Source organism: Leptonychotes weddellii, chromosome 5 (assembly GCF_054177405.1).
Source record: "Leptonychotes weddellii isolate Sample4059 chromosome 5, ASM5417740v2, whole genome shotgun sequence".
Taxonomy (NCBI): domain Eukaryota; kingdom Metazoa; phylum Chordata; class Mammalia; order Carnivora; family Phocidae; genus Leptonychotes; species Leptonychotes weddellii.
In genome coordinates, this window is record NC_138373.1 from 3,006,021 (window position 1) to 3,019,430 (window position 13,410).

A 13,410-nucleotide genomic window follows, 5' to 3' on the forward strand; every position below is an offset into this window, starting at 1 on the left:
TTAGGGTCTGAAACCAAGAGCACTCGGGCCTGGCTTGACCCTTTGTCCCGCCCAGAGCCTCTCTGACCTAAGTACCTCCAACAAATGATGCTCTCCTCCAGGGAGGGCCCCTGAGAAGATGTGGGACAGCAGGAGGGCTCCCCAGGCAGGGTTCCCAGGGAAGAGAGCCAAGCGCTTTTGTGTGTGCTGTGTGGGTCTGCTGGGGGGCAGGGGGCGGGGGGACAAAGGCAGGGCATTATCTTGTCGCCTCCATCAGGATCAGTCCCTTCTCTCCGGGCAGGAATGGGCTCCGCAGGCGGAGAAGGGCATCCATCCACGGGGAAGCAGGGGAGGCGGGGATGTTGGCTTGCCGGCTTCCCACCCTCCCCCCCAGCCGGTCCCTGAACCAGGAGGGAGCTGGCTCCAGAACGGCAGCCAAGAACAAGCAGAACCAGCTAATCCTCACTTTTTTCTTTCTTGGATTCCAGTTCCGGGAGAGCCTCCAAGTTTTGTCTCGGTCACGCCGCACACCACCTCCTCTGTTCTGATCCAGTGGCGGGTAAGGGCTGGGAAGGGCAGGGTGTTTCCTGCACCAGCGTCAGAGGCTGGAGCCTGCCCACCTGCCGCGCCCCATGTCAGCGTCTGAGGGTCGGCGGTGGGTCACAGGACACCGCATGGTTGGCTGGCCAGGGGGAGCACCGTGGACCCCCTGAGCCATGCTGTGGGAAGGAGCCTGAGCATGGCTCCCTGGGGAGAGCAAGCGGAATGGCGGGGCTGGTGCAGGGCATCCGGGGCTGAATGTTCCAGGCATTTGGGGAAGGATGGCCCGGCGAGGCCTCCATGGTACACACAGAACTGGGTGGCATCCGACAGGGCCGCGAAACCGTAGCCTGGGGAGTGATCTTTCCTCCAGGAATCGTCCACTACCAGATAAAATACCCACAGGGTTACATGCGTCCTGCCTGCGTTCCAGGTGTTAATCCTCAGTGAACAGTCCAATCAAGGCATCTTGTCCTAGACAATCGAGTGGTGTTGGTGGGCCTTGAACAGTGCTGTAATATGATGTCGAAAGGACACTCTGCCCTCTCTTGGCCTTATTTCCAGTTTGGGTACTTTTGTCAACAGCAATGTTCATGGAAGACAAAAATAATAGAGGGGGGAACTGGCAAGGAAGAATGCCCCGGCTCAGGACAAGCCCAGCAAGGGTGCTCACGGGTCTGTGGAGAGGGCTCAGCCAGGCTGGGGGGTCAGGTTCAGCAGCCGGGCTGGAGCCAGGCCAGACAGACACAGCAACGGGCAGGGCCAAGGGCAGCGATGGGAACGTTGTAGGTGCTCTGGTCAGCAAGGGAAGCTCCTGAGACCAGGATGGGGCGGCCTTCCAGGAGAGGGCAATGCCTAGGGCCGGGGTCGTGGGGTAGGGAGGTGGGAGCAGGTGCCCTGGTCTGTGTTCATGGCCACAGTGAGGTGAGGTCTGCCTAGGAGTGGCCACGGTAGGCTGGTGGTCCACAGAGTGGTCTGTGCAGCTGAGCTTCTTCCTCCAGGTTGACAAGATTGTCCAGGAGAGTGCCAGCATCACATCCAGACCAGGCAAGAGAGAGGGGACAGTTTGAGGTCAGGAGACATAGGGGCCCAGGGGATGTAGGGACCAAGAGCAAACTGTGGCCTGGACACGGCCTTAGAGAGGCAGAGGCCGTGCCTAGCCGGGGACAGAGGCTGGCAAGAGGGGAGGACTGGAAGGGACTCCCTTGCAAAAGGAGGGGCCAAAGGGTGTGGGCGTGCCAGGAAACCCAGAGGAGGCCCTCGGGGAACCTGTCCTAAATGGACCGCCTCCATGGGCCTTGTAGGCAGGGACAGATCTTGCTGGAGACCCCTCCAGGCTAGGGCTGGTGCCCAGCAAGGAGCAAGGGGGAGAGAAGTTAGGAGCCCTCCCCGGCCTCCTGGCACTGCTGATGGAGCAGGGGTGCTGGGCAGGAAGACCAGGGTTGGGGTGCGTGCGCCAGCCATGAGGGGGCTTCCTGAACTCTCAGGTGGTGGCTCCTAACCGCTGAAGGTTCCTGCTGCCTCCCCTTATGTGGCAACTTGGCATCGGTAGGTATTAGCTCTACTCACGTGCAATTTGACCCTGAGCGAAGAGCACAGGTGGAAATTCCATGCGGGTCAAAGGAACAGACTTGACACGGCCACTCCAGGAGGGACGAGAGCGGGACTTTCATAGCCTGGGCTCCATGAGGCACGCAAAATCTCCAGGTATTGACAGAGTGGCTGTGGGCCTCTCCTTCACTCCACTGCCAAGTGACATGTCTCAGAGATGAGGGAACCCTTAAAGGTGATCAAGAGACCATTCCAAATGTCTTCAAGTGAACGTGGAAATTCGCTGCCTGGCGTTGTGTAGTTTCCAGCCTCACCAGTGTGGGGACAGGATGGGAACTGGTTCCCAACCCTGCCTCTGGGCGGCTGTGTCCCCTCAGCTTGTCTCAAGGCCCCACTGGCTCTAGGTCCATGGACCCCAGTTTGCCAGTGGATGACATGACCCCAACAGGCCTCTCTGGTTCCCTGTTTTCCCTCTGTAAACATAGGAGGTCGAAGGTGACCTTCAAGGTCTCTGATGCAAGGCCCATTAGGTCTCGCAGCCCTGACTTCCAGCAGGGCCTTTGGTGGGAGGTGGGAGACATTCAGAGTAGAAATTCAAGGTCCCAAGAGCTTCTGCTTCCCACTCTCCACTAACTTAATCAACCCAAAGATTGGTCTTCTCTACTGTGCTAAATTTCCTTTGTAGACGTGGCATTTGGCGAGCCGGTAACTAGGTAACCTCCTTTTCTATAAAGGCAGCTCGGAGGCTTGGGATGGGCCATTGCCTCCACACGGTGGCTGTAGGCCCCCGCCGTCCTGACCCCCGAGCACGCGGGGCTCCGAGCCCCGTGGTTGAGGTTGGACAGCTCTGTGAATGGCGGAGAGCTGTACCAAAGGAACTTGGCACGCATGTCCATCAGCTGTCCCCGTTTAGGGCCCAGTAGAACAAACTAATTGCAAGAAGCCCAGAGCAGGAGGTGGTCAATATGATGTATTGTAGAAATAATTGCCCGTCAAGTGCCAAGCAATTGAAGTATAATTAAAATTATGAGTAATTTCCTAAATCAGAGCGAACAGAACAAAGAGACTATGTTTAAATATAGATTTGCATTCCAAATGAAATGTTTCACCTGTAAACCCCTTTTCTTCCAGTAATTTGTTTAAAAATTACTGCGAACACCGCCTGTAATTTCAAGGCTGGTGACCCACTTAAATGTCTCCTCCATAGAAACTGTCAGGTTTGATTTTTTCCTGGTGGGATAATCAGTCTCTGCCTCTCATAGGGTCCAGTGCAACTTGAAATCTAAGGATTTGAGCGTGTGTTCTAGACAGTGGCGGTATTTTGTTCACACTGAGGGCAGCTCACAATAGACACCGGCGTTTCTGAATTGGTCACGGCAGAAGCTGGCTACTCTGAAAGTTCCCGTGGCTCATACGGTCTGTCACTCAAGTGTAGTTCCTTGGGTGGTTAGAGACAGTGGATTTTCAGGCCATTTTTTAGCAAAAAAAACAAAAACAAAAAAACTTGTTAGCGATAGATCACATTATGCACGTTGGACTCAGCAGAGGGTGGATTCAGTGTTGTCATAGGTGCCTTCCTAGGAGGAGCGTGACCGCCACCTGGACAGAGGGGAGCAGGCAGCGGGGCCTCTTCAGGACGTCTTTGGGGTTTGTTCCTTCTCTCACGTGGGCTCCATCCCCTGCAGAAGACCAGCTCCTGTGTAGGGTGCTGAGTACCCAGAGGTGGACAAGACAGACTCCAGGCCTTGAAGAGCTTCTGTTTACTGGGCTGAGCCCTAGGATGCAGTAATGGGAAGACAGTGGAGGGGGAACTGGGAGAGGACTTCTGACTGTGTTTTGCAGGATGAATGCCCCCCCACCCCAAGTAAAGGGCAGAGATGGGCATCTGGGCATCACCCACAGCTGGAGCAAAGGCTCAGAGGTGTGACGGCCCCTGGGACTCAGCACTGGGTGTCAAGGGGAAGCACGTTGGAGCCAGGTTTTGTAAGGCCTCCTGTGCTCAAGCATCTCCCGGACAGATGGCCAGTCCAGGATGAAACCAACCATAGATGGGGTGATCTTGGATGTCACTCCCACAAGCAATGAGTGAGCGCCTGCCATGACCAAAACCTGTCACAGGTGCTGCAGGGAAATAGAAACGAAAAGACACAGACCCGGCCTTGCCTTCAGGCAGTGTGGAATCAGAAACGGCAGTGTGGTCAGGACCAAGGGCTTGAAGAGCAGGTCTGTGGCTGGAAGAGAACCTTCTGTTTAGAGTCACAGGAGGCTCTAGACATCATCTCGCCAGACTTCCACCTGCTATGGGCCCAGGGCTGAGCCTGGGAGGGTGAGCCACCAGCCCAGGTCCACACTGCAAGGAGCCAGGACTCGAGTCCAGAGCCTGAACACGGCCCATGGCTTCTAGCACTCTCCATGTGTCACATGGAGCTGCCCTCCTGATACCTCCCAGGAGGTCCAGAGTCTTTCATGAATGACAGATGGGTTTACTCCAAACTCTAGGAATAGAAAGTGTGGTTAAACGCTATTCCAAATCCCGTGCAGGCAAGCCCCAGAATCTCCGTGGAGCCTGTCCTTCCTGGGGCCGGAACCCACGGCAGCCTTCACGAGGCCACGCCTGGGCTACGTGGCCACCTGTCCCCCAAGCCCGGATGGCTTCTGCGGGGAGGGCAGCGCTAGGGCCTCTCCTGCCTGGTTGCAGGTAGCAGTTGCTCCTGTGAGCGCGGGCTTGGCTTCTCCTCACACCTCAAAAGCACCCTTTCCTCCTTGGCTAGAAATGTTCGTGAGCCCAGGATCCATGGCCTCGGCCCTTCTCCTCTGTCCTCTGGCCCCAGCATGAGCGTGGACACACATGCCGTGGGTGGGGTATTTGCTGCCTGTTGCAGAACCCTATGTGGTCCCCAGTGAGGACAATTATTTTCCCAAACTCCCAACTTCCTGCTGTTGATAATTGTGGTGAGCTAAACCCCAGCTTCTCTCCACGAGACGTGGATTACCCTCGAGCTATTGTGTCTCAGTCCTGTGCATCTGCAGAGTCAGGCCCTGGGGCCTTTGCAGCCTCCCTGGGGAGGGGGCCGCTTGTGCCTGAGGCTGCCACCACCACACCCCAGGATTTTGAGGGAGGCTGCGGGGGTGACCCAGCAGCAGTGACATCGCTGGGCTGGTACTTAAATAGACCCAGCCGCCTCTACCCTCCCTCTGATTCCGGTCAGCTCAGGTCTCAGGGAAGGGAGCGCAGCATGTCTCCTCATCTCTGCCCAGACCCCTTCACTCCTCCTTGCTGCCACTCGAGGACAGTGCCTGGGGACGCTCAGCCAGGATGGCCCAAGGCTCCCGGGGTGCAGGAAGTGCTGTGAGGAAAGCTGGATGTGGACACGAAGCATTCCCGTGCGTTACTCCCTGAGCTCCGGTGGTGCACGCGGTGTGAGCAAACACCTACTCGTAGGAGCTCCTCTGACCTTCCTGGTGTCCCGTCCTCGCTTCAGGGGAAACACGGGGGCCCGGAGCTGTCCCCGCTCCCTCACGGCCTATGCACCAAACCGCCGTCCCGAGGGACAGAGATGCTGGATCTGGGGAGCATTTCACTCTGCCCTCCTTGCGGGAGGTCACTTCCCGTACTCTTTCTATAAAATTTAGGGGATGGGATGAAGCAACGTCTCTTTTTCATTCTTAGACATCAGTTTTCCAACTTTTCCATTCATCGTATTTCTTTAAGAAGGGGATTAAATAAGCTCTCTGTTACAACGTGGTGATAGCTGTGTCTGAAGGACACCCCGTGGAGTTAGGATTTTAATTCTCAAGTGCGGCCAGTCAGAAACCCAGGACTAGAGCTGAAGAAGCAGATTGTCGCGACCACCATCTCTCCTTACGAACAGCTGCGTGTGTGCACGCAGTGTCCGCGCACACGGTCCCCGCTCCGTCCACATCCGCGGGGAGGCACGTGCGCCAACACCGTACCCAGCGCCAATCAGCAGTCACGCCGAACGGCCCCCACCTCCTACCGCGGGAGCCAGTTTCTAAAGCAGGGTTTGGGGGACCCAGAAGCTGTTCTGAAAGCAACCCTGTGAGCGCTTCAGGGAGAGGTTTGAACACAAACCCTGTGGGCCACACCCATGGTAACGGAGGGACTGGAACACGGGTCTCTGGGCGGGGGGCACAGCCCAGGACGCGGGGATGCACCCTTGCAGGCCCTCTCCAGGCCTTTTGAACACAAAGGTTTTATCCATCAAAGTTGGTAGGAAATGGGGGAAATTTAATAAAATAGAATAAAACCCACAAGAAAACCCCAGCCTGTCACCCACTCCCCAGGCTCCTGGGCTTCACCACCGGTTCTCCCTTTCCTGCCAGTGCTCAGCTTCCTGAGGCCCTCGCTCTCTGTTTTCTTGCTGAGTGAGAGGACAGAGGGCTCCCAGCTGGAGGAGGTGGTCACAGTCATGGTTTGGGAACAGGGGCTGGAAGGAAGGGCACACCCACCCGAGTCCCAGGGACCCCGCCCCACGCCGCTGATCACCTGCCCCACCCCCACACCCCATCACAGATGCCCTGGGTAGAAGGCAGTCAGAGACGGGGGAGGGAGCAGGTTAGCCAGACAAACCACCAATCCCCAGGTAAATGTGAATTTCAGATCAAAAATTATACAAAGATTAAAATTTAACTAGGTGTCCTATATTTTATTGGCTAAATCGAGCAACCCCACAAGGCCAAAAGCAAAACAGAAGAGACTGGCCTGGCATCAAAATCCCTAGATTTCATAGTCCTGCAAAAGCAGCCCGAGCCAGAAGGGAAGGTCCCCTGCGTTGCTGGGGATAGCTAACCAAAATCAAGCGGGAAAAGGGAAAGCCCGCAGAAACAGCTCCTCCCAGATCACAGCCTCATGCTGGTTGAGGACGGCTGTGGGGCATTGGCACACACTGTGGGGGACACCGGTGACTTCAACACAGAATGTGTGTCCCACACTGGGGTCTAGCGTCCCAGGGGCCAGGAGGAGCGTTGTGCTGAGGACATGTGGGGCCCTTCCATGAGGGATGCACATGGATCACCAAGGCAAGGCAAGCACACTCAGATCTCCCACTTACACCTTTCTGCATCTGGTGGGGGGAGATGACACACTGTAGAGCTCCTCATGAGTTGGAGGCATCGCAAAGGACTCAGAAAGGGTGTCAGGGGCCGCCGGTAGCTTGGGTTGACGTGAGCAGTTTTCATGGTCAAAGACATCCTGAACTTACCAGGCACACCGTGTCCCTGTGGTACATGTAAACCGTGGCTAGCTGCATCTGTATGAGTATGTCTGGCTATCTGGGCTACGTCGCTGGTTTCTTCGGGTTGTGAGTAGCAAGGGTTGAAAGAGAACAGGATTCATCTGAACATCCACATCCCTCTGGTCCCTGGGTTCAGGCAGTAAGAATTGCATAGCAAGAGTCTGGGGGCAAGGATGTGCCAATGTCCTGGGGCTGCCGCCACAAGTTAGCTCAAGCCATATGCTTAGAACAACAGAAGTGTGTTCTCGCACAGGTCTGAAGGCCAGAAGTCCAAAGCCAAAGGGCCGGCTTCCTTCCTGGCTTCTGGTTGCTGGTGACAACCTGTGGCAGTCCCTAGCTGGTCGAGGCGTAAACACATTCCCGGCCCCGGTTCCAAAGTGTGTGTGTGGAGGCTCCCCCACACCAACACGCAACACCAGCAGGGGGTCTGGGAATCCAACTCGATTCTACCTGGAGATGGCATCAGATCCCACGGGGTAAAGGCTCGGTCCCCAAGACGGCCCCCCACTGCAGGCGTCAATCAGGAGTATAGGTTGTCCTCTCTGCTTTTGACCCACTGGCTTAAATGAGAGGTTCCCGCGACCCCATCCTCGGGTTTGACTAATTTGCAAGAGCGGCTCACGGAACTCAGAGAAATATTTGACTGATGAGACCACCAGTTGATTATGAAATGATATAAAGCTCACAAACAGCCAGATGAAAGAGATGCACACGACAGGGTCTCGGGGAGGGGCACAGAGCTTCCATGCTCTCTCCCCAGATCTCCAGGTGTTCATGGACTCAGGAGTTCTCCGAACCCCATCCTCTAGGGTTTTGTGGAGGCTTCGTGACAAGGCTTGACTGATGAAAGCACTGGGTATTAGCCATTGATTGAACCTCCAGCCCCTCTCCCGTCCCCAGAAGTCAGGGGTGGGATGGAAAGTTCCAACCCTCTGATCACAAGGTTGGTTCTCCTGGCGACCAGCCCACATCCTCATTAACATGACAAGAGACACCTTGGTCACTCTGGACAAAGACACGTATATGAAAAACATACGGCTCATCTGAATGATTAAATAGGTATTCTTCTTATAAGTCACAATTTTGCAAGGCATCGCTCCAGTCTCTGCTTCTGTGCTCACATGAAGCCCTCCCTGTGGGTGTGTCCAAATTCTTCTAAGGATATTTGGATCTTCTTATTGCCTCAGTATTTGTCAAATGACTGCTGGATCCTAATTTGCTTCTCAAAATATGCTTTGTCTTCATCTTCAGCAACTGATAATGCGGAACACTTGGGCTCCCCGTGTGAATTAGCTCTTACAATACCTTGCTCGTGTTCATCCGTCCAAAGTTTGCCATTACATTTGCAAGCAGCTTTGCTGTTAGTGATCTTCAAGGTTGAAGGTAGTCCTCTTGTCTTTGGGTGTCACTGAAAAGACCCACAGATACTTTGTTTTGGGGTTTTGGAGAGATTGGTAGCTTTGCTTGTATTAGCAGGACTCAGGACTCCATATAGGCAAACATTTATGTCGGGTAGATTTCTAGAAGTGTAATTGCTGGATTAAAAGGCGCAAGTGCTTTGAAAACCTTGATAAATAAAACCAAATTGCCCTCCAAAAAAGAAACCAGTCATTGGATCAGGGCCCTCCCTGCTGCAGTGTGACCTCCTCTCAACCACAAGGTCTGCAAAACCCCGTGCCCATATACGGTGGCATCCACAGGTACCAGGGGTTAGGACACCAACGTATCTTTATGGAAGACACAACCCACAGCAAAGGGGTTTTCCTACAACAAAGCTGTGGCCTCTACTGTGGGACTAGGACAGTGTTTACTAAGAGGCTGGTGGTACCCCATAGACAGCGGCTGGGTGGGTGTCACGGGGAACTTGCTGTGCATCCCTGTCCCTGGACAAGCTTCATGACCCTGCTGCAGCCAGGGGTCCTGGGCGTGCCCTTTGTCCATCTGGTCACAGCTTGAGCAGTTCTTGTTCTTATTTGCTGAGTATTCCAGAGGAGACACGGGACCCAGAGCCCCTGGCCCCCTGGCCAGCACTGTGGCTGCCGTGGCCCTCCCCAGACTCATTAATCAACAAAAACTGACGGGAGGGAGAATGTGGGTTGGGCATCCCAGTGCGCATCCCATTGTGTGGGTTGAATTCTGAGCCTCAGGGCCCGTCTACCACCGTTCATGTTCCTCAGGGTGTCTAAATGTCGAATGAGCACCTGCCCTACCCTAGGCCCTTCATATGCATGCTGACTTCGGAGGGACCATGGGGGTTCCAGCTTAGGTCTGAGTCAGGGCAGAGTGGGGGTGACCTGGCATGCAGAGCAGTTACTGGGGGGCCCAGTGAGGCTGCCACGGGCCTAGGTGGCCGTCAGGGAAAGGGTGGGGCCAGCCGGTGGGTGATGCAGAACCAGCTCACATGCATAGTTCCCTTAGAGTTCTGGGTTCACCAGGCAACGGGCAGCTTCCTCGCCCACCTGCGACCTGGGCGGTCATCCCCTGCCTTAGCCTGGGGCTCCTACAAGTATTCCGGGGGACTGCCCATGGGATAAGATGCACAGTGCCTACACACTGGCACCAGGAAGCCCGGGCTCTCAGAGCCTGATCCTCTACCTGGGGGTCCCCTGTGCTCCTCCTCATGAATGCGGCACCTGCCTTTTTGTCCGTAAACAACCAAGAACCACCTGTTTGAATTAGTGACTTCCTCCAGCACAGTTGACTGATTCAGCTTGAAGTGGAGGTCGCCAGGCCCCACCGGCGGGCTGACCGTGATGTATTTGCAGCCTCCAAGAGACGAGAGCCTGAACGGCCTTCTGCAGGGTTACCGGATCTACTACCGGGAGCTAGAGTCAGAGGCAGCCTCGGCCACCGTGTCCAAGACGCTCAAAACCCCTTCGGCTTTACGGGCCGAGCTCGCAGGTGAGACTCTTTCCCTGTCCCGAGATAGGCATCACACCATGCACTGGGGAGAGGAACCCTTGTGCGTGTTGACTCCATGCAAGGCATGGTGGGAAATGCCCTGGAGGGTGAGAGGAGATGTGGCCCACCTCCTGGGGGCACAGCCACTGGGGTGGCAGGTCTCCGGGACAGCCCAGGTGTGCACGGAGAGGTGGTGATCCACGGAGAGCTCCTGGGCTCTGGGGGCTTGCACCCAGGGGAGATCAGGGGAGGCTTCTCGGAGGAGGAGCAATTTGGTAAAGGGATTTCACCAAGGACACAAGGGCCTGGCAAAGCTAAGTGGTCAGGAGGCAGGGAGAGCCGAGGGGGATCCTGGATGGGGCCTCCTGGTGGGCCAGCCAGGAGCACCCGCCTGCGTGAGGCTGGTGGGCTGTGGCGGGGAGGGAGGAGATGAGCCAGGCCCTCCAGGGACATCATATCGCTGCCCCATGTGGAGCCCATCTCGGGGGAGGGAGGAATGGACAGAGGCCGGTCACAGCCTGCTGCTCTGATGGGGTCCAGTCGGGCGCCCCCTGCCCCCCGGCCTCATGGTGCATGCACAGCCCTCTCATCTGGAGCCGATCCACCTGCTCAGCCACTCTCCCCAGTACCCCTGGCTCGGACTACGACTCAGACCCAACAGCAGTTGAGGCAGCTTCTGGAAGTTCTGGAAAGGCCGCTGCTCTCCCCCACCTTCCTCTGTCAGAAGGGGTCAGAGGGCATCCCCCAAACAGTGTCACAGAAGATCCTCCCTGCCCCTCGACATCCTTGTGGCTTCCAAATGTGCGGCTCAGGGACTGCATCCCTGCTCTCTCCACCTCCCACCACAGAGCAGGCTGTGCCTTGGGCCTGCTGGGGTCACGGGGTAGCCGACGGGAGCAGCTTGGCCCAGCCTATCCCAGGAGTGGGGCTGACCGGAACAAGTGGCTCATTTGTCTCCGCGCTCTTGGCCACACACCCCATCCCTGCCCCGCAGGTATCCCTGGCTTGTGCCCAGACAGCACCTGGGCTTTGTAGCAAAATCAAAGGACCCAGGATGCGGCTGGGTCCACTGACCTGCACAGGTGCTCTTGGTCTGTGGCTTGTCCGGCCCCGTCAGAGCAGGGCTCTTACCTGAGCACAGGTGGGCCGACAGCCGTGCCTGCCGCCCCAGGAGAAACCCATTTCCTGTCCTCTCGAGGGCCGGATACGCGTCTGATGCACTTAGAGGGTGAGTGCAGACCCCACCTGTCACGGGCCGCGGGGCCTGGCTGTCTCCGGAAGCAGTGCAGGGACCCCCAGTGAGCTAGTGGGAAGTGTGGAGGCGGCGGTGTGGACGGGCAGTGGCTTCCAAGCTCGGCCGGCCCGCCTTGCCTGCAGCCCGCATTGGCAATTCCTGTTTCCTGCTGGCTGACTGCCTTTCTGCTTTGCTTACCCCTAATAGCCCAAAGCAGCTTCAAGACGGTGAACAGCTCCACGTTAACGACGTATGAATTAACACGTAAGTGCTCTCTGCCTTCCGCGGGGCAGCCCGGGGCCCACGCCAGTTGGCCTCTCCGGGGACCAAGTGAAAAGCAGCTTGGACTAATGGCTCTAATTTCTGGAACTCCCCCTCTCCAATGCCGCTTCTCAACACACCAAAACCATTGGGTGGGCAGGAAACTTCCAGAAGCAGTGTCCGGGAAGGGGTTTGACTGACAGCTGGTCTTTGAGTTTGGGAAAGTCAGATGGAGCCAGATCTCCTGTCTGGTTCCCTTTGACCTTTTCCTTTTACTCATTATTTAACTGTGGTAAGATAAATGCAAAATTTACCATCATAACCGTTTCTAAACGTGCAGTTTGGGAGCATTAAGCACGTTCAGGCTGCGTGCAACCATCCGCGCCGCCTCCAGGGTCCCGTCCCTCTTCCCGGGCTGAGCCTCCGTCCCCATGAAACACCCACCCCTCCCCCGCCCGGTCCCTGGCGCCCACCCTCTCCTTTCTGTCTCTGCGTCTGAGGCCTCCAGGGACCGCACACAGTACTTGTCCCGCTGTGTCTGGCTTCTTCCCCTTCGAGCTTCATCCCCGCTGGGGCACGGCTGGGACACCCTTCCTCTTCAGGGCTGAGTAGGCCCCACTGCGTGCACTCACCCCACTTCGGCTGCCCATTCATCGTCCCTTGCCCCCAGCTGCGCCATGTTGCTTGCCCTCGCGCTCCTGGTCCTCAGAGGGTTTCATGGTCCAAATGCAGAGCGAAGGGGGCCCCCCAGTGTGACTCCCGTGCGGAGCTTCCCAGGACTGGCACGTGGATACGGGAAGGGGGACGAGGAGCGGCTGGCCCTCCCAAGGCCCTACCGTGTGCGGCCACTCTTCCAGGGCGGGCCAGCGCCATCCCACTGCGTCCCGGGCAGCTCCTGGGCAGCTGGCCCTGCCCTGGTGGCCGGGGTTTGGGGGGGGATTCACATGAGCCATTTTCTCCTCCATGCTGCTCCCCGAACATGGCTCTACCATCTGTGGTCTGCCCCATGTCCCCACCCAGCCGCCACTCCTCCACCCATTGCCTCATCCACCGGGACGCTCCCCGCTGAGGAGCCGCTTCGAGAGTTGGATGCGGCCCGGGGTTCCAGAGACGAGGCTTCCCTGGCTGGACCGCGCTCCAGGCTTTGCAGTCCGGGTGATGAAGATGCAGAGGGGCCCCAACCGTGCCCGCGTCCACGTCCACCCTGGCTTGTCTCAGTTGACGCTGAGGAGCCGCACGGTCCCGGGGTTGGGGGTGAGGACGAACAGGCCAGGCGGGTGCACGAGCCCTGTTGGGCAGCTCAGCTCCGGCAAGGCTGAGAGTGGGAGAGGGCGGCCCCTTCTCCGTTCTGTGGGCAAGTCCGGGAAGCCGGCGGGGGCAGGAACCTGGTGGTCCGATTCACTGAACCTCTGCGGACCGGCAGCTCCCCGGGAGGCGAGATCTGAAGCCTGGCCTGAATCACCATTCACTCAGGGGTCAGACCCGCACGTAGGGCCTCAGGAAAGCAATATTAACCAGCCGGAGAACGTTCCAGAATGTTCTGGTTCACAGGTCAGCTACTTTCGTCCTGTCGCTCGGGCTCGACCTATGGAACCCTATGTATGTGGCTTCACACGCCCTTGTCATCCGGAATGTGGTTGTTAAAAACTCAGAGGTCTTTGCATTGCCAGTGTATTTCCTCCTTAAATG

The 13,410-nt window shown here is 57.1% G+C and overlaps 1 protein-coding gene across 1 annotated transcript in view; it reads left to right on the forward strand.

Moving 5' to 3' along the window:
* Nucleotides 1-13,410, forward strand: part of SDK1 (sidekick cell adhesion molecule 1) — an 821,758-nt gene that overhangs the window by 744,689 nt on the left and 63,659 nt on the right. The window contains exons 27-29 of the mRNA XM_081822645.1: nt 468-538; nt 10,091-10,226; nt 11,668-11,724. Coding sequence (XP_081678771.1) covers nt 468-538; nt 10,091-10,226; nt 11,668-11,724 — 264 coding nt within the window. The remainder of the gene's footprint in view (nt 1-467; nt 539-10,090; nt 10,227-11,667; nt 11,725-13,410) is intronic.